At 39.4% G+C, this 20,842-nt stretch overlaps 4 protein-coding genes and 2 non-coding genes across 7 annotated transcripts; 2 read left to right on the plus strand and 4 right to left on the minus strand.

Moving 5' to 3' along the window:
* The first annotated feature begins 1,092 nt into the window (after positions 1 to 1,092).
* Positions 1,093 to 9,639, plus strand: nek4 (NIMA-related kinase 4). 2 transcript variants are annotated; one of them, XM_030419226.1, is made up of 16 exons: positions 1,093 to 1,408; positions 2,147 to 2,413; positions 2,516 to 2,713; positions 2,801 to 2,908; positions 3,686 to 3,840; positions 4,085 to 4,220; positions 5,594 to 6,283; positions 6,363 to 6,413; positions 6,569 to 6,706; positions 6,793 to 6,957; positions 7,203 to 7,269; positions 7,416 to 7,528; positions 7,722 to 7,810; positions 7,951 to 8,162; positions 8,240 to 8,373; positions 8,950 to 9,639. In XM_030419226.1, exons 1-16 carry the CDS (start codon positions 1,319 to 1,321, stop codon positions 9,046 to 9,048), a joined length of 2,712 nt encoding a protein of 903 aa, XP_030275086.1. In that variant the 5' UTR covers positions 1,093 to 1,318; the 3' UTR covers positions 9,049 to 9,639. The 2 variants fall into 2 exon arrangements, with proteins under 2 accessions (XP_030275086.1, XP_030275084.1); XM_030419224.1 differs by having other exon boundaries at positions 1,094 to 1,408; positions 7,719 to 7,810.
* A 95-nt stretch (positions 9,640 to 9,734) lies between these two features.
* On the minus strand, positions 9,735 to 11,007 carry spcs1 (signal peptidase complex subunit 1). Its single transcript, XM_030419230.1, has 4 exons — positions 10,844 to 11,007; positions 10,392 to 10,451; positions 10,199 to 10,285; positions 9,735 to 10,026 (listed from the first exon to the last, which is right to left on the minus strand). The coding sequence occupies exons 1-4, from the start codon at positions 10,877 to 10,879 to the stop codon at positions 9,901 to 9,903; spliced, it is 309 nt and encodes a 102-aa protein (XP_030275090.1). The 5' UTR covers positions 10,880 to 11,007; the 3' UTR covers positions 9,735 to 9,900.
* A 58-nt stretch (positions 11,008 to 11,065) lies between these two features.
* glt8d1 (glycosyltransferase 8 domain containing 1) lies at positions 11,066 to 15,383 on the plus strand. The gene is made up of 9 exons (XM_030419229.1): positions 11,066 to 11,670; positions 11,897 to 11,995; positions 12,118 to 12,328; positions 12,498 to 12,615; positions 12,720 to 12,804; positions 12,926 to 13,038; positions 13,137 to 13,303; positions 13,475 to 13,587; positions 14,047 to 15,383. Exons 1-9 carry the CDS (start codon positions 11,655 to 11,657, stop codon positions 14,229 to 14,231), a joined length of 1,107 nt encoding a protein of 368 aa, XP_030275089.1. The 5' UTR covers positions 11,066 to 11,654; the 3' UTR covers positions 14,232 to 15,383.
* Positions 15,384 to 15,542: 159 nt separating this feature from the next.
* On the minus strand, positions 15,543 to 20,336 carry gnl3 (G protein nucleolar 3). The gene is made up of 15 exons (XM_030419227.1): positions 20,185 to 20,336; positions 19,913 to 19,971; positions 19,650 to 19,790; positions 19,250 to 19,369; positions 19,094 to 19,165; positions 18,867 to 19,002; positions 18,654 to 18,757; positions 18,152 to 18,302; positions 17,731 to 17,818; positions 17,362 to 17,539; positions 17,124 to 17,266; positions 16,765 to 16,901; positions 16,434 to 16,582; positions 16,167 to 16,233; positions 15,543 to 16,086 (listed from the first exon to the last, which is right to left on the minus strand). The coding sequence occupies exons 1-15, from the start codon at positions 20,195 to 20,197 to the stop codon at positions 15,998 to 16,000; spliced, it is 1,647 nt and encodes a 548-aa protein (XP_030275087.1). The 5' UTR covers positions 20,198 to 20,336; the 3' UTR covers positions 15,543 to 15,997.
* LOC115584193 (small nucleolar RNA SNORD19) lies at positions 16,993 to 17,067 on the minus strand. The gene has a single exon (XR_003984514.1). It is a non-coding gene; the product is annotated as a small nucleolar RNA SNORD19 (small nucleolar RNA).
* LOC115584195 (small nucleolar RNA SNORA47) lies at positions 18,409 to 18,543 on the minus strand. The gene has a single exon (XR_003984516.1). It is a non-coding gene; the product is annotated as a small nucleolar RNA SNORA47 (small nucleolar RNA).
* Positions 20,337 to 20,842: the final 506 nt, after the last annotated feature.

Consider the following 20,842-nt stretch of genomic DNA (forward strand, 5'->3'; position numbering starts at 1 on the left):
TGGGTCGAAGTAGAGGTAGAGGACAATAAAGCCACACAAAGAAAGGTAAAAGTGAAAAACAGAACTACTATTTACAGATAAGTAGATAAAATAAGATAAGAATAAATAGATAGAAGACAGCAGGCTAGTGGATGTAGTGGACAACTTAATAGAGCTTACAGTTTGATCAAAGAGGGCAAATTTGATTTGACTCTGAGAGGGATTTCTTAACGTTTTGCTTAACTTGCTGCTTCAGCTTCGTGGTTAACATCTACCACGTCTCTATTGCTTGTCGTCTATTTAGTATCTAGTATAGTATTCTTTAGGCCTACTTTGATTTACTCTAGATTTTTTACAATTTTTGTTATTGTTTTTACTCTTCTTTGACTGCAGTTATTTTTTTTATATTTTATTTTTGTTTTGAATCAAAATCAATACCAAACCACTTTAACTAATCTATTTGTAATGATGCTCAAAATAAAGCCTGGGATAAACCATAAACAAGTGACTTTACCATTTCCATTCTCGCTGCCAGGTGCGTGCTACTGGGAAACAGTGCGGTGTCAGCTCGCAGTGGTCTGGTGCTCCATCTAGTGGATTGTGAGGGCCCAAACAGTAAGATCCACAAAAACAATGTGCTTGAAATCAAGCAAAGTGTGGCGGTAACAACTTAGCAATGGGTGTTGCGCAACGATTCAGGTGCCCATAGGTGTTATGTTATTGTAGTAAAAAAAAATTAAAAGAAATCTCTTAATACACCCGTCCTATTATTAGACTACTGCCTTTACTATTCTTATTTATTTACACAGATCACTTTGGTATTGCCCAATTTCAGGAAGTAAAAAGCACACCAAAAGAGGGTGAAAGAATATAAAACGAAAAAAACTTAATGACATATTATATGTTATATAACATATTTGAAAATATGCAATACAAAGAGATTTGAAATGTGAGCTTTTAGATGTGTAAAATCAGAATAAACTGCCTCAAACCGCCCTGACAGTGAAGCAGTGCCGGAATCAGTACCGGTGTGTACCTGCACACGCCGGGGGGCGCTGTGCTGTAGATGGAGCGGTGTTTGTGTCCGGTCGGACCCTCTCTCCATCGTCGGCGGTAAGCTGACAGTTGCCTAGTGACGAAAAACTATCGACTGCTGCTGATTTCCTGCGTTTTCAAAACCTCATCGCTGGCACTGAGCTAACTAGTGCGAAGTTTCCCCACACAGATTTGTTATCGTTGTCTCATCCCCCTACAGCTCGAGTATGGGGCGAAATAAAACCGCTGTGCTTGTAGAGTGACGTTTCAGCGTTTCGGGTCGCGTTATGAAGACTTTTGAAGAATGATGAATAATTATATTTTCATCAGGGTCGTCGGGAAGGGGAGCTACGGGGAGGTGAATTTGGTGAAACACAAATCAGACCGAAAACAGGTGAGAGGCGGAAAATATGTGTGGAATTCAGTACATCACACAAGAGCTAAAAATAACCAACATATAGCGTTAACGGTTGACAGTTTTTAGCTTGCCATTCCCAAACCCCGCTAAAGTTCAACTAGCTTAAAGTTAGCTATAGTCGGCTAGCAGATTTGTTTACGCTCTCATCAATAATGTTCAGATTTATGAAGCTAATCTAATAATACTGTCACATCCATAACGAAACATTCACGTCATATATTAGGGAACATAATGTATGCTGTTATTTTTTAGCTACAGCAGTACAATAACCAGCTGTTTCCTTGTGTTTGAGACTACAGGGACAATTAGATTTAACCTACTTAACATTGTTGTACCTACGTGATTTATACTACTGAACACCATGTTGAGAGTTATCACCCTCCAGGAGACGAAGATTTGTACTTTGCCTTTAAAGCCATCAAACATCAAGAATAGTTTCAGGTGCAGGACTCTCAGTGTTTCATGGCTTAAAAAGTACTAATTCATATGTGGATCACTAACTTTGGCAAGGGTTGTAAATCCCGAGTCTACATCAGTTATTAAACAATTATAGCTGAGTTCAGTTCTTTGTGATGTGGTTGCAGCTTCTTCGTCCTATGGTGATTGTCATGTTATGTTCCTAGCATTTTGGTTCTTGATCACAATTATAGAATGATGTGTTTTCTTTCATTTCCAATTTACAGAGATTATTTGTGCAATCTGCTTTTTTTCCAGTATGTTATCAAGAAGCTGAATTTAATCACCTCCTCCAAGTGGGAGCGGCGTGCTGCTGAGCAGGAGGCGCAGCTCCTGTCCCAGCTGCGACATCCTAACATTGTGACATACAGGGAGTCATGGGAAGGAGATGACTGCCAGTTGTACATTGTGATGGGTTTCTGTGAAGGCGGCGACCTGTATCATCGACTCAAACAGCAAAAGGGCGAGCTCTTACCTGAGAGGCAGGTGGTGGAGTGGTTTGTGCAGATAGCCATGGCCCTCCAGGTATGCTGTGAGATTGAAAGTGAAGGCCATGTGAGAGTCAAAAGTAACTTATATATATGATTATAGGACATCTGGAGTTATTGTTGTCATTTTACTTTGCAGTACCTCCATGAGAGGAACATTCTTCACCGGGACCTTAAAACACAAAACATCTTCCTGACGAAGACCAACATCATCAAAGTTGGGGACCTTGGCATCGCACGAGTATTGGAGAACCAGAATGATATGGCCAGCACACTCATAGGGACCCCTTACTACATGAGTCCAGAGCTCTTCTCTAATAAACCCTACAACCACAAGGTGATTAGGTTGTCTGCAATTGCACTGTGTAGTTTTATTCAGGAGCTGTCATAGGACTGATTTACATATGGTTGTTATTTTTTCCAGTCAGATGTATGGGCCCTGGGTTGCTGTGTGTATGAAATGTCCACCCTGAAACATGCCTTCAATGCCAAGGACATGAACTCACTGGTCTATCGCATTGTTGAAGGGAAGGTATGTTGCATCTTATTTATTTATTTATTATTGTTTTGCCTTTCATGGCTTTATTGATAGGACAGTTGAGAGAGATGACAGGAAATGGAATGAGAAAGGGTGGAATGACATGATGCAAAGGGCCGCAGGTTGCACTCGAACCCTGGGCCGCTGCAGCGAGGAAAAAGACCAACTGAGCTAGTGGGCACCCCTGAATGTTTTTACTTTTAATAAATTGTTTTGATCTTTTGCACCAGGGCATTGTTTTGCAGACAAAACTATTGAATATTGATCTGAGTTGTGAAGTTTGTTTGTCATTTCCTGAGAGGAAAGGTTAGCAAAAGTTTGGAATAGTCTTGTCCTATTTGCCGCCGATAGCATAGCTGTCAGGTAGTTGACTGGTAACTTTAATCATCTTGATCAGGAATTTAATTATTCAAAGTTGAGGTCAGAAATGTTTTTTGTTGTAATTTTTTGGTCAAATGTAATGTGTAACAAAGGGTCATTTTGAGCAGTAACATTTCTGTGACATAATGAGCAATGACTACTTACTAGGTCTAAAATATCAGATGTTAAATCACAAATAAGATTGTAATGATGAGAGAAGAAAGGTAAAAATGGAATGAATAGCAAAAACATACATAAAAAGAAACATAACAGTAAAAACATTACATTGGTTCCCTTCTAGTTCATACAGGGAGTTATTTTTCTGTATCCTGATAATCTAGAATTGTAATTTCTGGCCAAAAAAATACTGTCACAATGATATATAATGTTTTTCTCTGGGTTTCTCATCAGCTGCCACAGATGCCCAGTAGGTACGATCCCCAGCTGGGAGATCTAATCAAGAGCATGCTGTGTAAGAGACCTGAAGACAGGCCTGATGTTAAACTTATCCTCCGGCAGCCCTACATCAAACGACAAATCGCCATGTTCCTTGAGGCCACTAAAGAGTAGGTGGCCCTGACTGCTTTGTCATTATTTCTAATGGCTTTAAGGCTGTTTATTTCATACAACAACTCCATTTGTTTGTCTTTTGCTGACATTTCTTTCATTGTATACTTCATTTTAATAATCTTACACGGTCGGATATTCAAATCTAATCCTCCATTTTTGTTACTCTTCGGCCACAGTGAGTTGCTAATGCTAACTAAATTGAAAACATTTTTAACATCTGTTTGTTATGGTTCTCACTAGAAAAACTGCCAAGTCAAGAAAGAAAGCTGTGGGTGGCAGTGGTGATTGTAAGGCTAACAGGGCATCGTCTGTGGTGTCATCTCAGCCAAAACCTGACAGGAGTCCCCAGTCTGAACCTCTAGCCAGAATGAAACGGGTGAGTCACTGCAGAATAGCATGACAGTTAAAACACAGACAACTTTGTTATATTATGATATTATATCCCAACCCAAAAAGGTTTAGAGGCTGTGTACAACATGTGTTTAAAGAAAACGGTGTCAGGTGCGTTTAAAGAACACTTCATCACACCCTTGCTTAGTGCTTGTTCACATGCTCGGGAGCAACTGAGCCAGGCTGCCCCTATTGTGCACCATCAGGATACTATCACTTGTTTCCAATTAACCTTCACCTGTGGAAAGTTTCAACAGGCTGTTTTTGTGCATTTCACAACATTCATAGTCTTCCGTTGCCCTATCTCAAGTTGCTTGAAAAATATCTCAAATTCAGAATAAACATATTCTGTAAAATCATTCAAGTTGATGAGGTGCACCTTTAAATATTTTTTCTTTGTACTGTTTTAAATTGAGTAAAAATGGATCATCAAATTATTACTGTTTTATTTATGCTTTACATTGTTCCAAATTTTTTGCAATTGCGAGTTGTAGCCCAATGTTTTTCAGTCATTGATTACTAAACTGTGTTGTCATTTATTGAAAAACCATCCTATGATTTTCTTGTTTTTCTTGTTATAATATTACTTCATAATGAAGTAAAGATACATACAGGTATCTTCAATTATACTCAGCAAAGAGGATTTAGAATGAAAGGGAACTTTTTGCCTGTTGTCATGTGTTATACTGCATTTTATTACATACTAGTTTGTTTGAATAAAATGGTTATTTGTTTGCTGTATAGATATGGATGGAAGGATGGTATTGCATTGGCAAGACTCAAACAATGAACAGTGCTGCTTATAATAAGTGCTAGCAGTGCGCTGCTGTCAGTGGAAAAAACTCATTAACGCCAGCATTAACATCAGCTGACGTTAATATTAGCATGTATGATTGTGACATTTAATTATTTATTGACACCTCTTTTTGCTTTCTGAATGAACATACTTTTTATTTCCTAGTCATAGTAAGAAATACGGTAAAAACGTATTGCTTTTATATTTTTACTGTAGAATAGTTAATGTTGCAAATGTTGTTTGATTTAAGCCACATTGAACATTTTCTGACACGGAATCAACATAAATTCTACAACATTCTAATCATCACATGACACTAAATCAATGTTTTTTCAAATTGCCTTAAACAAATCCTGAATAACTTCCACTATTATAGGTTTATTCTCAGTAGGTGTGTAGATCTATCCTTGTTATGTTAAGCTGTTAAGTATTAACAGAAGTCCATTGGATCGCTACGATGAAAGCAAAGTTAAACAGTCTACCCAGGTTTCTCTTGTGCTGATGTAAGTTGGGACATTGTGAGAGTTTATTGTGACTTTTGTTTTTTTTCTTGCCCTCCTCAGAAAGAAGAGAAATCTCAACCACATAAGGTTTGGAATGGCATCATTGAATCCACTCCAGTCCAAACACCTCCGCCACACAAACCCTCCTCTCCTGATGCCCTCAAAGCCAGCCTCGTGTCCCTGGCAACCATTAGCAACATTAATATTGATATTCAACGACAGGAGGATGAGGACCTACTGAAGAAACAGGTGCAGGGGCCTCAGTCAATTGTGTCACACCACCGGGCAGGTAATGAACCTGTGACTCACAGTGTGTACAAAGACAACAGGGGACGAGGGAAACCAGATCCCTCGCCCCCTCCTTCCCCTGTTAAGCCCTCTCTGAAGTCTGTATCAGGTGTTGTCAGTCGGGGAGCAGACGAGAGGAGGGCATCCAATGGATTATTGGACATCCACCAACAGGCCAGGCCAAACCCTCGGGATACATTTTCCGTTGTCTGTGGGGAGGAACAGATGTCAGTGGTGGATGATAAGGAGGATACCATGGAGTTACTTAAAGAGGCTAACATGCAGAACACAAACCTAGAAGTGGAGAGAAAGGCTGATTTTTCCATTCCCGAGAGGAAAACTGTACCCAAATCCAATAATGAAAATATCGGAGTGAGTTTGGATGTGACTATAGACAATGAAGATGACACGCTTACCCTTCTCAAGGGAGCTCCAACACAACAACATACCTCATACATCCAAGTAAGTGCTTATAGTAATACAGCATTGTTCTGGTGTTTTCATATGAAATATTTGTTTACGTGTGTTAATGTGTTTCCAGGAAAACCTAGAATCTACTGAAAAGCTGTTAGAACCATTCCCTCCAACACTGGTGAGCATTAACATTGTTGTATTCACTCTGTGAACTCTTGCCAGAGTAAAACCCATAACCTGATTGCGCAGCACAGCAACAACCAATGGCACATGGCACAGGAAGTTTTTCTTATATTCTGCCACAGTGGAAAAAGTGTACTTGTGTCTGTTTAGGAGCCTGTTCAGGAGGATTCTCCCTCACCAGCCAGTAAGCACTGTCCTACCACTCCATGCATCCGTTCATCAGAGCCATCTGTATCACAGCAGCACAGCAAGAGGGACATAAGTCGGACACATGGAGATCAGGACAAGGTAAAGATACAGACAGTGATGTTTCTAAAATTATTTTATATTTTTTATCTTAATTTTAATCAGTTCATTGTTTTGCCTTCCGTTAGTCCAAGGTGGCTGCTCCTAGACCTTTACCTCCTCCTCCGGTTGAGAGCACTGCCGTGGAGGGGAAGAAGAGGAGCAGGAGGAGCACAGAGAGCAAGAGGACGGGTGTAGCTGCAACCTCCACATCAGTTAGTTCCTGTAAGGACGGACTCTTACCACTGCCACAGGTGACAATTCTCCCCCACAGTATATAGCCTCATTACTACAAAGCTGTAATGTTGTATGTTGGTAAAATAAAAAGCTGTATAAACATTTTGTAAGTTGAAATCAGGTAAGGTCATAGTTTGTTCAGTTTTAGGGAACGGTGTTGAACAACACTTTTTTGTGCTCATGGCTTATGGTTTTGCTATATTAGTGTATTCTTGTTGAAACCAGCAGTTGTAAGTAAAATGGGGTTAAATTTGATATCCAGGATCGTCCTTTGTCTGCCAGAGAGAGGAGAAGACTGAGGCAGTCCCAGGAGTGTGCCAGCCAACCAGGTACTTTTGTCTTAACTGTCCCGACACCAGAACATGTCAGTTGGACCTTTAACAAGAAACAGCTAAGCTAAAGATAGGATGCTTGAATAAAGAAAAAAAAATATTGTTTATTTATTTATTTATTTGTGATGATGCTCCTTTCACAGGTGTTAGTGTTGTGAGAAGGGCATCTTATGATGTCACATCCACCACAGATGAGCACTACAATGTCCCGGTTATCAGATCTGTTTCAGACAATATTATTGAGACCAACAGTAAGGTACTGACACCCTGTTTCTATGAAATTTGATTGGACTTTGTAAGGTCATTAAAAAGGCAATGCACTTTTTGGATGTCTCCTAGTATGACAAAAAATAGATGTGCCATATGTGGCGAATTTGATCTAATTATACAGTGAATTTAAAACAGAAATCTGTTTCAAAACTGCAGTGGGATGTGTTTCCTTACAGCAGGATAAGCTGCCAGAGCGAAGGTCAGATGAAGATGAGTACAACTCATCCACAAGTTCCACAGAGCGTTCAGAGGGAGACAGCAGAGAAAGGTGAGAGCAAGAAACATATCTCAACTCAGACACCATACTGCTATTCGTTAATTAGCTGTGTAAGGTCTATGTTAACACATTGATTCACAATCCTTGGGTAAATTAGTTGTGTAATCCATGATTTTATTGGTCATCTGCAGGAAGACAGAATCCAGTGACATGCAGGATTTAGTCCATATGATGACCCAAACTTTAAGAATGGAGATTGGAGACGGTGTGTGTGATGGAAGAAGATTTGGCTCTACTGCACTGCCAGAATTTAAATTGAACAGGAGGTACAGGGACACCCTGGTGCTTCATGGGAAGGCTCGAGAGGAAGCAGAGAGCCTGTCACTCGGTGAAATACCAACAGGTTAGATATGAACTCTATTGTCATCAGTCTGACATTCTTGAGCTTCCTAGTGTTTAACCAGCATGTCTCTTTAAAAGGCTCCACTTCTGGTCCAGCCAAGATAAGGAGAGCCATAGAACAACTCAGGACTGATGTGGTGAAGGGCCTGGGGGTGAAGATGCTGGACAGAGTGCTGGAAATCATGGAAGAGGAGGATGAAACCAAACGAGAAGTATGACTTGAGAGAACAGAAACACATCACACCTTATTATACAATAGTCATACTCATAACACTTGCTCAGGATAAGCAGCAAAATAGCTGATTAGGAAATTATATGTTTGGTTTGTTTATGTGTATATAGTGCTTTGCAAATGTTTAGACATTTAGAATGTGGTTCCTTAAATTAAATACATTGTGTACTTTTACACCATGAAGTAAAATCGAAGTCACATGTGTAAACCAGGTAAGCAAGTTACAGAAAGAAATGGTGCAGTGATTTTCTGTGGCATTGGTCAATGTGGTCACTGCAATTGTTTAATAATGTTTTGTTAAAATTCTGCCATATATAAATGCAGAGATAAAGGCCCAATGAGAATAATTCAATAAAGTAAATTAGATTAAATTTAGTAAAGAAAAAAAAAGTTAACTTTTGGATCAACTTCTATGATGTTCCTTTCAATCGCACCTTTGGAATAGATTACCTTGTTCATGCACTGTGGAACCAATTTATCTGCAAAACCTAGTTTGTACTGAGTTCAATTTGACTGTACTTAGTCACAGTTAACATCCTTTTTATTCTTACTGCAGCTGTACCTTCGTGACCAGATGGGAGAAGAAAAGTACCATGCTTATGCTGTGATGGTGAGGCAGCTGAAATTCTTTGAGGATATTGCCTTCCAGGTTTAGAGAAAATGCTGTATATAAGGGAGTATATTTGCATTTCCATGACATCACTTGTGAGAACTTAAAGACGCAAGCATTTTGATGGATCTTGTGGAGCAGGAAACTAAGTCTTTAGGAGAAATGTTTGTTTTAAAGTGGATATTATTGTTTGTGAATGTACTTTCTTTCAAAAAATCCCACTTTCTCCCTCCATAATTGCACACAAACTATAATTTATGCATCCAGGTTTTGTCATGGTATTGCAGTTATACAGTTCTGCATGCAATCTTGTAAATTTTGTAAAAAAATTTTTTTTTTACCTCATTCATCAAACATAGAATTTGAAATTATTCCTGTAATCAGAATAGCTATGCAAAACGTTTTTTGTTATGTTAAAGCACTCCATGTCTTTTTATTTTCTGTAGTGGATGTTCATGTTTATTTATAATAGACAGAATTTCAATAATTGTTTTACATATGCTGTATCGGTGAAGACACTAGATCTCAATACTGCTGTGTTGTAATTTCTTAACAAAATAATGTAATGTAGAATAATGCATTGCAGATAATTACTTTTGAATTGTTTCTAATAAATCCGACATGTATTTTTTTGTGGACACTGTAGTTTCGTGCACTATAACATATGTTGGCAAGTCCTGCTGTAGAAAACAATTCTGAACACATATCAAACATCCCATTTATGAAAGATGGACAGTATCAGATGTTTATTATTTGGACATAAGTATTTAATGATTGATCAAACACTGTAATGGTGTTTTCTTCAAAAATGCTTCAAATGTGACCTGTGGGACAAAATTCAAAATAATTTCCAATATAAAAAGGATGTATTAACAGCCAGGTAGGGATGATTCTGAGTTATTTGTGCTTCTTCTTCTTGAGACTTTCCTGAGGTTTTTGGCTGGGCTCCCCGCTGGTCTCTGGTAAAGCTGGCTGCCAGGCTAGAGGATTCTGTCTGTACATGGGCCATGGAGGCAGGGTCAACTGAAGGACAGACACGGAAGAAAAAAATCATAAAGTTGACTGTTATGTATGGGCCTCAATAAGTGTTAACAGACAAGGGTTTAACTGCAGAAACCCAAGTTGAGTTTCCAACATGTCTACATACTACTCATTCCCTACAAATAAAAAACTACAAAGCAAAACAAAAACTTACCACACAGGAAATTGCAAAACCACCCAAGACTATGTACACTGTCCACCCGAACTGTTCAATGATCAGACCATACACGAATCCAATCACCTGGAAAAAACCATACAAATGATATCACAGAAACTGAACAGGTAAAAACGCTCTTGCTATAATGGGACATTTGTATTGCTAATTTGAATGCATCATGTTTACTTACTGCTGAGATGAGTATTATTCCTTGGAAAATCTGTTCAGCCAGCTTCTGGCCTTTATAGTCCTGCAACAATAAAGAAGGAAGATAGTTATAATACAATGAGTTCACATTGACGTGAGGATGGTAAGTTAGTGGGTCCAGCTGTGCAAACCCGGTAGCAGGTGTCACATGGGTGTTGATTAATAGCTTTGTTTAACGTGACACGAATATAAGGAAAATGTTAAATAACGGAAGAGAAGTTACGAATTGCATTTGCGGCTTTGTTAAAAGCTACTATAGGACATAACACGTTGGTTATGTCTTCAGAGGATAGCATCGCGTTAGCTAGCAGCTGTTACGTTGATTGAACCATAGCACTGACTAGCTAACAATTACCGTTATCATGATATAAAGGCATTTATGAATGGCTCGCATGACTATATAGTTCCACCACATTTCATCGCATTATATCCTACCATGTGCGTTGGAATGCTCTTGAATATAGACAACATCTTTCCGCTTAAAATGAACAAACAGACTGAATTTAGCTCAAGCGGATACAAGCGGAGGCTGTTTGGCTTCCGGTTTCAAAAAGATACGTCGTGTTGTCGAGGACCCATCCGGCTCCTCCCGAGTATCATAACTTGAGTTAGCTGCGCAGGTTCATAGATCTATAAAAACAGGGATTGGGCGAAGTGCTACACGTTCTTGACAAGTTTTGTCTGGGGTTAGTGGAAAGCTGTGCCTGCCTAAATGGGTGACCGCTATTATTTCTAATTATTTTTGAAGCTTTTCTATTTTAAGCATGTAATTCGTACCTTGTATACCCTGTCATGAGATTATAAAATCATACTTAACTGAACTCAGAAATATTTTTATACGCTGGAAATAGCAAGCGAATGTCATTTTATAGTCAGGCAAATGCATGGGCAGCTATTACTACGTGCAATTTGGGATAGCGGATAAACTTGTTGATGTTGAGTTGGCAGTTTGGCTCTACCGTCAATTACTTTTACCGCTCTAACTGATTTTTCTCCAGAGCTTACTTTACCTGCGCTGCAAATATTTCAGATTTAAGCATAAAGAGTGTGTTGAAAGCCGCTAGTTTGCCGGCGGTCTCGTTGTGTGTTCATGTAGTAGCCACGCAGCGGTGCAGCAGATAAACGGGTTCACCTCAGTCCACATTAGCTAGCCAGCTAATACACCTCTGGGTGCACTTAGGTCAACTTTTAAGTTTTTACTGGTTTTGTTGAATTTCTTCGCTGGAAAACGGATGAGGCCGTTGTCATGACACTGAGGAGAGGTGAGTCAGTTTGGATGAAGCGGTGTCTTTATTGGCATCTCTGTTACGTTTCTGTCATTATGTTCAGATAGCCCAGTGCTGGTGAAAAACAATAGTAACATAGCAGATGTAATTGAGCTGTCATTTAAATCTCACATTTCTTCCACCCATGGTGTGGTTTTCACAGTTCTCACACTGACACTGTTGCCGTCTATTACTAATGCCAGCTCTTTATTGTGCCTTCCAGTAAACGTGGTCATCCTTGTGCTGCTGGCTGTGGCCTTCCTGATCATAGTTCAACGAAATCTCCTCAACCTCAGTGACTTTCTACACAAGGAACACCCTGGTATGTTTATCTCTGCGTGTCAGCTGCTCTATCTAGTGTGCACTGTTGTTGTGATCATCTTATCAGACTAATCCGTAAACATTGGAGACAACTTTTAAAACACCAAATGTGTCTTTATCCAGATGCAGGGATGATTCTTCCCTTTGAATCTGAGTTGTCTCCTGACCTCAGACTAGAGGCGTTGAGGAAAGGAGAGGAAATCCCCGTCCTCATCACTGCTGCTGGGGACAGACTCGGTGCTGTCATTGCTGCCATGAACAGTGTCTACCAGAACAGTAAAGCCAATGTTGCCTTCACCATTGTGACTATGAATGACACGGTGGATCACCTAAAGTAAGACAATAAAGCAAGTCTTCATGCATTTCATATGTTGACTTGGGCATAACGCAGATCTCTATTATCTTTAGGTGCCTAAGAGAAGAGGAATTTGTGAAATGTATTTTATTTGATTCAAGTATAAACCATTGTCTGACAAAACATTTTCCCTTTCTCTTATCTACAGAGTGTGGCTTAGTAAGACGAACCTGAAAAATATCAAATATAAGATAGTTATTTTCCAGCCGGAGCTCCTCAACAGGAAGATATTGAAAGATCCACAAACCCTGGAGGCTACAAAACCAGTAAGACTGCTAAATGCTTCATCACTGGGCCAGGATAGATATCCATGCCACTGTTAACTTATGTTAATCTCTTGCTTACTTTGTTTTAATGGTTTGTTTTTCAGTTGAGTTTCGCCAGGTTTTATCTGCCTGTATACATACCTGAGGCAGAGAAAGCGGTCTATTTGGATGACGATGTCATTGTACAAGGTAAGACGGCACCATAAAGGAAGATATTTACCTTGGCCAGACATTTTACAGCTACTTGTAACTCAGAAAATGTGTTTTCCATGTACAATTTCACTCATTAACTTGATATGTGTTACAACAGGGGATATTCAGGAGCTTTATGAAACCAACCTCAAACCAGGACACGCAGCTGCCTTCTCAGATGACTGTGATTCAGCATCTGCTAAGGGCATTGTTCGAGGGGCTGGAAATCAGGTAGGCATCCCTTCCACGATCTTGCTTTATTCAGTTATATAAAACAATCTATCGTTATGCATCACAAGTGTGATTAAAATCCAAATCTTTTTCAATAGAATAATTATATAGGTTTCCTGGACTTCAAGAAGGAGGCTATCAAGAAGCTGGGGATGAGGGCCAACACATGCTCCTTTAACCCTGGGGTCATCATCGCCAACCTGACTGAGTGGAGGAACCAGAACATCACCCAGCAGCTGGAGCACTGGATGGAACTGAACACACAGTACGTTACTCATACTGTTGAAAAGATGGGCGAATATGAGACAGTCATCCCTGCTAAACACCCACACAACTGAAAGCAAAAATTGGGATTTTTTTTTCCATTTTACATGAATGAACGTTAATTTAATTATTATTTCTGTTTGTATTAATTTAATCTTATTGGTTTCCTCAGTGAAGATCTGTACAGTAAGAGTCTGGCAGAGAGTGTCACCACCCCTCCCCTCCTCATTGTTTTCTACAAACGTCACTCCTCAATCGACCCCATGTGGCATGTCAGGCACCTTGGTAAGCTCTGGTTTGTTACTGATAGGAAACTAGAATCCATTAAGAGGTTGAGCTTGAACTGATTTTTACAGTTGGACGGTATTTTGTTAAGTTTTTAGAGTTCTTGAAGCAATGGTAAATATGTCCCTCTGTTCCCAGTCATCATCTCCTGGCTGTAACTATATACTGAACAGGCAGATATGAGTGTGGTATCATCTTCCCATGTAACTGTAGGCAAGAAACCAAATAAGCATACGTCCCAAAATGTTGAACTATTCCTTTCAACAGACCTTTAGAATGTCTTAAGAAGCTCTGTTGGATGTGAAGTTTTCAGGTTAAAAGTACTGATGATGATGATGATTATTATTAATAATAATAATAATAATAATAATAATAATAATAATAATAATAATAATAATAATAATAATAACAATAATAATAATAATAATGATTATATAACAGCGAAACCTTGTTTTTCAGGTGCAAGTGGAGCGGGAAACCGCTACTCCAATCAGTTTGTAAAAGCTGCCAAACTCCTCCACTGGAATGGACACTATAAGCCGTGGGGGAGAACATCCTCCTTTACTGAATTGTGGGACAAGTGGTTCATCCCAGACCCTACAGGAAAATTTAATCCTGTGCGAAGACACACAGGGGACAAATAGATTGAAAACGAAATTGGTTTCAGGAACTTTGGACCAGCAATGTCCCAGCAGGACCGCAGCTCGTGATATCTCAGGAATGAAGTAAGGCCTTCTCACTTGCCACTTCTGACATCCTCTGAACATGTAGACGTGTGTACGCTCACATTCCCCTGAACACACAGAATTTACCGTTTTTCTGTAACCCTGCATTATTATTGCTTGGAGTGCAGAATTTGTTTTTACATTTCCTTAGTCAGTACCCTTGAGTTTGCTCTGACATGCTTTTTTCCACTAAGAGGCACAGAGAAGATTTCCTCCTTATAAGAGCAGCGATTTATCCTGAACATGATTCAAAACTTGTTGCATCTGGAGGTTATGACCTTTTTAATAGATCATGTATGCATCAATCCCAGGCAGCAGTAATAAGATGCATTGTGATAATGTGCCAAGACAACCATGTACAACTTAAGCCACTGTCAAAGTAATAATGGCTTTAGAAGGGATGTGCACATGCAGCTTAATATTGACTTATTTACTTTATTTTCACACTACAGCAGTTTGGTTGCCTCAGTGGTAACACAAATACATTTTAAAAAGATTCCTTATAAAGTTACCTCATTTCAGTACTTCCCTGTGGAAAAGTAATGGATTTTGTATTTGTAATTGCACATAGGGTTATTGATCACATCCATGTTTGGACACCTTGTTATAGTGATCTGAGCCTAGTTCAGTATTTACATCACAACTGTACAGAAAATGCAATTTTTTACTCCTGATCCTCGTTTTATTCAATTATTCTGAGGGGTGTTTCAATTACTTTTTAAAGAGCACCTACAGTTAATTGCAGTGAAGTTACGACACTACCATTTTTATTTTTCCCACCTATCAACTCTGCCATAAATCAAAACTATTTCAGTACTGTACTGCCTCATTGAACTGTTACATTATGGTTTTTAATGAATTCAGACCACTAAGCAGACTGCACCTCTGCAAAAAAAGAATATGTTTGTACGAAGTTCTCATCTTTTATTCCCATCAGTTTTTATACATATTGGACAATGCATTTACCTTGTAAGTGTAAATATGTCATCTTTTGTAAAGTACATGAAATAAAACCAATTTAAATCTTGTGATTTCAAAAAAACTATCTGTAATGGACCTGTTACTTTTTTTTCCCAAGACGGTCAGGTTTTGTGAAATATTTACTGAAAATTTATTTAAGAGCTACAAGTAAAGACAAAGCAGTTGAATTGTCACTACAGTGTGCAACTGGTATTGTGCAAATTCATAATTTAGAAAAATATAAAAAGGCAGTTGAGGAACCAACAGATATAGACTTTGTAGAGGGTTTATTACATGTATAGTATGTTGTCTATTTACAGTATTCTGCATGAACACAATTACAAATAACCTCAAATGACATTTAAAACGGCCATCAGTGGACATATACACACACAACCACTTAAGAAATAAGTCCATCTCCTTTGAAGGGATTAGTCCTAGCAATACAAAGTTTAATGGAGCCACCGACTGAAAAATGTGGTCTAGGATGGGAAGTTACTTCTTGCCTGGATGCTGTCTCCCAGGTTAAAAGTTTAAAGAGGGTCAGAAATACCAAGGAGCTGCATGAAATAACTCAACTAGGCAGTGCCTTCAAACTGAATCAACTTTTTTCCTGACGGTGATTCTTTGTCAGCATGTTCATGTATGCTGACAGATCCCGGACTGCATGTCAACCAGACCACATGAGCGCAGGCACACAATCATAATAAGTGTGAAGGCAAAGCTCATTTAAAATCTGTGTTGAAGTCATAGGCATCTGTAGAGAGGCTGATGTCGATGGGGACAGACTGGAACTGCACGCGGCCTGGTTGTTCTGAAAGACAAGGTGTGATATAAAAATAAGGTCTAATAGGTGTGGATTTGAGCAAATATTAATTTAAAAAAACAATTTACTTTTGAGTGGCTCCTTTTGTTTCTCCGGTTCTACCATTTCATTTTCCTCCTTGGTAGTTTGTTCAGGCTGTAAGAAGAGCAGATGTTTAAGTCATCAAGATACACAGAGTGACTTCAACATTTAAAACAAAGCAGTTCAGTCAGCTGGATCAGAGTTGGATTAGAAGTCTTCATAAACAAATCAAGACTTGCGTTTTTGTCCTCATTTCCAGCAGACCAGTCTGCTTGACTGATCTGAAGCAGCTGTATTGTCTGGCAGTAAGTTACCTCATTATTCTCATCATTCTGCTCTGCTACTGTCTCTGTGGCCGCAGCGCCAGGTTTATCTTCAGAGATGTCGCTGACATTCAGCAGACCGGCAGTCGGGCCTTTAGAGATAATGCTTATACTGCTGGCCTGGTTTGGGAATTTAATACCTGAAAGAAGCAAAAGTTGTTTTATGGAACAGACAGAAGCAACAACATTCTTTTTGTAGACTGAGCTGATACAGCAGACTGACCTTTAGCGCTGCTGCATTTTAGAGTCCTGCACTCTCTCTCTAATCCTTGCACAGCTGGAAATGTACATTTTTAGAGATATTCAGGTGGTTATAAAATACCTTTCAGTGTTTCCTTGTTGCCCTTTTGCAGTTGGTCAAGATCCCAGCCGCTCTTCATCTCAGCAATCACAGCATCGGACATGTAGGCGGGTAGGCTGCGGTTCTCTTGTGGCTTACAGTGATAGCTCATCTTGGCTCTGAGGAGAGAAAACTCCTGTGAGATCTAAATCACACATACACACACACCACTCCCTATTCTATGAATTTGAATATGTGCAATTTTCCTGGCACAGTGTTGGGATCAGAGTTGGATTAGAAGTCTTCATAAAGAAATCTAGATTTGCGTTTTTGTCCTCATTTCCACACTGATGCATTATTGCTGCTCAACCTTCCTCCTTTAGGAAAATACAAACGCTCACCCTGTCCAATCGGCAAGGAAAGCTGTGGCTGCCTGCTCTGTGTTGGGGATTCCACCTTTCTGCAGATATCCACGCTTTTTGGCAAACAAGCTTAAAAACTCCAGAGAGTTCCTGAAGTCAGGGACAGTATACTGAAGCATGATCTGAAACAACAAGAGCAGGAGACCTGAAATTACTAAAACGGTTTAATTTACAAAACACCCAAACTCATCAGTTGACAGTTCATCTCTCCTCCTACCTGAGTCTTGTCACACTGTTTGAGCAGAGTCCTGACAGCCTCCAGCACACTCTCCTGGCCTTCCTCCACCTGCAGACTCCTCAGAGCCATCGAGGCTGGTGGGTTGGACAATGAGGCTATGACTCCTGGGCTGTCCATTAGCTTTACATTCTTCAAGATGTGCACTTCCTGCATTGATCTGAGGGAGATGACGACAGGTTGACAATTCTTCACTTTAGGGACCAGCTACAAATACAAGGGGGTTAAGAAATATGTTGATGTGTAAATTACAACTCTCTGCAATGGTGCCAACTATACACTGTGGTACAAATCACAAAGTAAATGCTATAATCCATTTAGAGAAAGTTTTTCTGCTGATTTGTCACTCACTTTGTGATGCCTCTCTTGACACCAGCATTGCACGCAAGAACCCCCTTTAAACTGTTGATGAGACTGCTCTTCCCCACATTAGGAAAACCTGAAGGTAAAAAGAGCATTACAAATGAACATTCAGACTATGTATTTTCAATTCAAAAGAATGAAAACTACATTACAAAGCAGATAGTAAAATTCTGGATCAATAATGGAAATACTTTGACTTAGAGGAGTTACTGTGCAGAAGAAACAAGACTATGGCGAAAATTAAGCACATTCCTGACCTAAACTAGGCATTTTTCTAACTTTTAAGAGCATATACAAGCCCTTCAGTAAAGGATTTTAATTCATCATAGAACTCAGTTCTTCTAAATCCACAACTGATACAATATCATGTCAAAGGAGGTAACTTTATATGTAGAAACACTGATCTTACCAACTACACCCACTCTAAGTGAAGTTTCACTCTGTTTGCTTGCAGCCAGACTTGTGAGGAGCTCAGTGAGTAAACTGTTTCCAAAGCAGGCTGCTCCTCTCGATTTGTCCAGGACTTCATTGGAGGCAACTATCCTGCTCTTCTTGGCTTGCTGAAGAAGTGAGAAAGAAGATCTTATGTAAAACTACTTTAAATACCATTCACATGTAAAGAAACAAGCGTGCTCCCATGCAGACACTATGCACATATTGGAAACCATTTTGTCCACAAACACACATGTCAGCTCTGCTTTGGACAGAGCCATGAAATTTGTGTAGTTTGTTTGTTACTCTTGGAGGTTATAACCAGTTGTAGTAGCACAACACAAGCTGCTCAACCTTCTCAGTCCTCCATATTATAACAAAGGTATAAACAACATTAGCAGCAGTTTGTTTTAAGTGACAAAAAAATCCAAACTATGGAAGAAAGGGTTGTAAACAAAAAAAAATAATGCACCTCTTACCACTGTTTTGTCCTTGATTTGTGTTGATGCTTTAAATGCCACCACCGGAAACTCCTGTTGTAAACACTGTATCCACCTCTCCACATTTTCCTTTGGTACTAGATCTATAACACAGAAAATCAAATTCAACAAAACTCAAGACGTGTAGGTGCAATCGCTCATCTGTCTGTGTGCATAACTACATTAACACAGCAGCATCTCATGTCCATTTACCTATTTTGTTAAGAACCAGAAGCAGCTTCTTGTTGCCTTCCCTTTGCAGCACCGCCTCCTCCAGCTGTGGACACCTGTACCCCAGCGGATCCCGAGCATCGAGGACTTCTATCACTACATCCGATGCATCAATTACCTGAAAAATAAGAGAGTGAGGTAAGTTTAAGGATCATCAGGGAAGACATTCCTGTCACAGATGACTGCTGACTGGGGTTGGGTGGGCTTACCTTGTTTAACTCGGAGCAGAGGTACTGTTTTGAGTTCTTGTCTGGGGCGGTCTGTTTCTCTGTATCCACATCCTGTGAAAACAAGGCAAAAAAAGTGTAAGTCAACCGCAGAGTAGTTAACCCCAACAGACTGATGATTTCACTGGTGCCTTTTACCTGTCGAACCCTCTTGACCTTGGGTTCTGTTTCTTTACTTGCAGGCTCTTTTTCCTTTTTCCTTTTCTGGGCTCGCTCCGCTTTTTTAGCTTGTCTCTTTCTTTGTTTTTCTTCTTCAATCTGCAAAACCGAATAAACAGACCATTTACTGAGTGGTATAAATAAGGCTGCACCAACACAAGTCGACTTAAAAAAACTGTACAGACTGTACTGTTTCCCAAAAGCATCTTTAGACCGAGATGATCTTGGCCCACATATGTACATATGGGACCAAGATAATTTTCATCTTAAACCACTTTTGAGAACTAGAGTAGATGTATACAGCCATCTGAAAACAACACTGCATGTATACATGCTGGTCGTTATAATAAACTGCATCATCAGAGCACATGGCTGTCACCTGCTGCCTCCTCTGCTCTGCCTCCCTCAGGATCTCCTCCTTGAAGGGAGCACTGCTGGGCACACCGAGGTCCTTCTTCGGTCGTTTACTCACTCCCTTCTTCTTTGCCTCTTTTCTTAACTTTCTGTTGTGCTCCCGGACCTAAACACATATCACCAGAACAATACATCAAACGGGTTATAAATTAGAGTAGCCGTAGCAATCTCATCCACACAGGCCGACCATTAAGCTTAAAAATGTTTTAGTAATTTACAAACTCTTACCTTTTTCTGTATTTTATAACGTTTGGAACATGACACCCGCTTACTTGCTTTCTTTAACTCTGAGGATGAATGATAAAAACACCGTTGACACAACCACAGTTGAACATTTGTTGAATTGTTAGCTAAAGCGAAGCTAATGCAGAGCCACGAATAATGGATGCTGTCGGCTAAAACAGTTATCTTATTAGCTCGGCGGATTAACCGAACAGTAAGACATTAAAGAGTTGTTTTCTATTAGCTAAATTATAACTTCTATATCAGTGCTGACTTACTTGGTCGTTTCATCGTGGGGCTGCGGACCTGCAAATGTGACTGCCTGCTCTGCTCTCACACACGTGGAGGAGCGAACAAGTTTCGATGTTTGGTCACTTCCGCTTTTGTCAGCACAAGTGGCGCCACCTGCTGAGCTGGAGTACAACCAGGCGACGACACGGTGCTAATTTATGCGTTTGGAATAAATAAATAAATAAATAAATATATATATAAATAAATACATAAATGAACTTAAAAAAATATTTGAAGACATCATATTCTGCCTTGTGATTCAAAATGTGTCTTATTATTTCTATTTCACTTCTCAATATATTTAATAATCACCTCATTTATATTATTATATCCACATGTTGATATTTGTATTTTAATTATAACAACTGTTTACAATGGGTTCACTGTTTATATTTCATATTACATATTTGCTTACTTTTATTATTATTTTTTTTAATTGGATGACTCTGCCCCTGATTGGAGATGCATGTATAATAATCTCCTGAACCCTTCCATACTGCAGTGTTCCAGCCCATGAGTCTATGGTTCTGTAGCCTACAGTGTAAGCCACACACTGTTTATATACCCACATAGTGTAAGTGTAGTGAGATACCATGTTCTTATTGTTTCTATTGTTACTCAGACACAGACACAAAATGGCACATT

The sequence above is a fragment of the Sparus aurata genome, chromosome 6, assembly GCF_900880675.1.
Source record: "Sparus aurata chromosome 6, fSpaAur1.1, whole genome shotgun sequence".
NCBI classification, from domain to species: Eukaryota; Metazoa; Chordata; class Actinopteri; order Spariformes; family Sparidae; genus Sparus; species Sparus aurata.

Coding starts and splice junctions, on each gene's coding strand:
- nek4 (XM_030419224.1), top strand. CDS start 1,319: ATGATGAATAATTATATTTTCATCAGGGTCGTCGGGAAGGGGAGCTAC. Junction 2,714..2,800: donor ATAAACCCTACAACCACAAG/GTGATTAGGTTG, acceptor TATTTTTTCCAG/TCAGATGTATGGGCCCTGGG. Junction 7,270..7,415: donor GGAGTGTGCCAGCCAACCAG/GTACTTTTGTCT, acceptor CTCCTTTCACAG/GTGTTAGTGTTGTGAGAAGG.
- spcs1 (XM_030419230.1), bottom strand. CDS start 10,879: ATGTTGTCTATATTCAAGAGCATTCCAACGCACATG. Junction 10,452..10,843: donor AGAGCATTCCAACGCACATG/GTAGGATATAAT, acceptor TTATTGTTGCAG/GACTATAAAGGCCAGAAGCT. Junction 10,027..10,198: donor GTTTTGCAATTTCCTGTGTG/GTAAGTTTTTGT, acceptor TCTGTCCTTCAG/TTGACCCTGCCTCCATGGCC.
- glt8d1 (XM_030419229.1), top strand. Junction 12,616..12,719: donor CCCTGGAGGCTACAAAACCA/GTAAGACTGCTA, acceptor TTTGTTTTTCAG/TTGAGTTTCGCCAGGTTTTA. Junction 12,805..12,925: donor TGACGATGTCATTGTACAAG/GTAAGACGGCAC, acceptor GTGTTACAACAG/GGGATATTCAGGAGCTTTAT.
- gnl3 (XM_030419227.1), bottom strand. Junction 19,370..19,649: donor CAGAGCAGAGGAGGCAGCAG/GTGACAGCCATG, acceptor TCGGTTTTGCAG/ATTGAAGAAGAAAAACAAAG. Junction 17,267..17,361: donor AACAGTGTGACAAGACTCAG/GTAGGAGGAGAG, acceptor TTGTTGTTTCAG/ATCATGCTTCAGTATACTGT.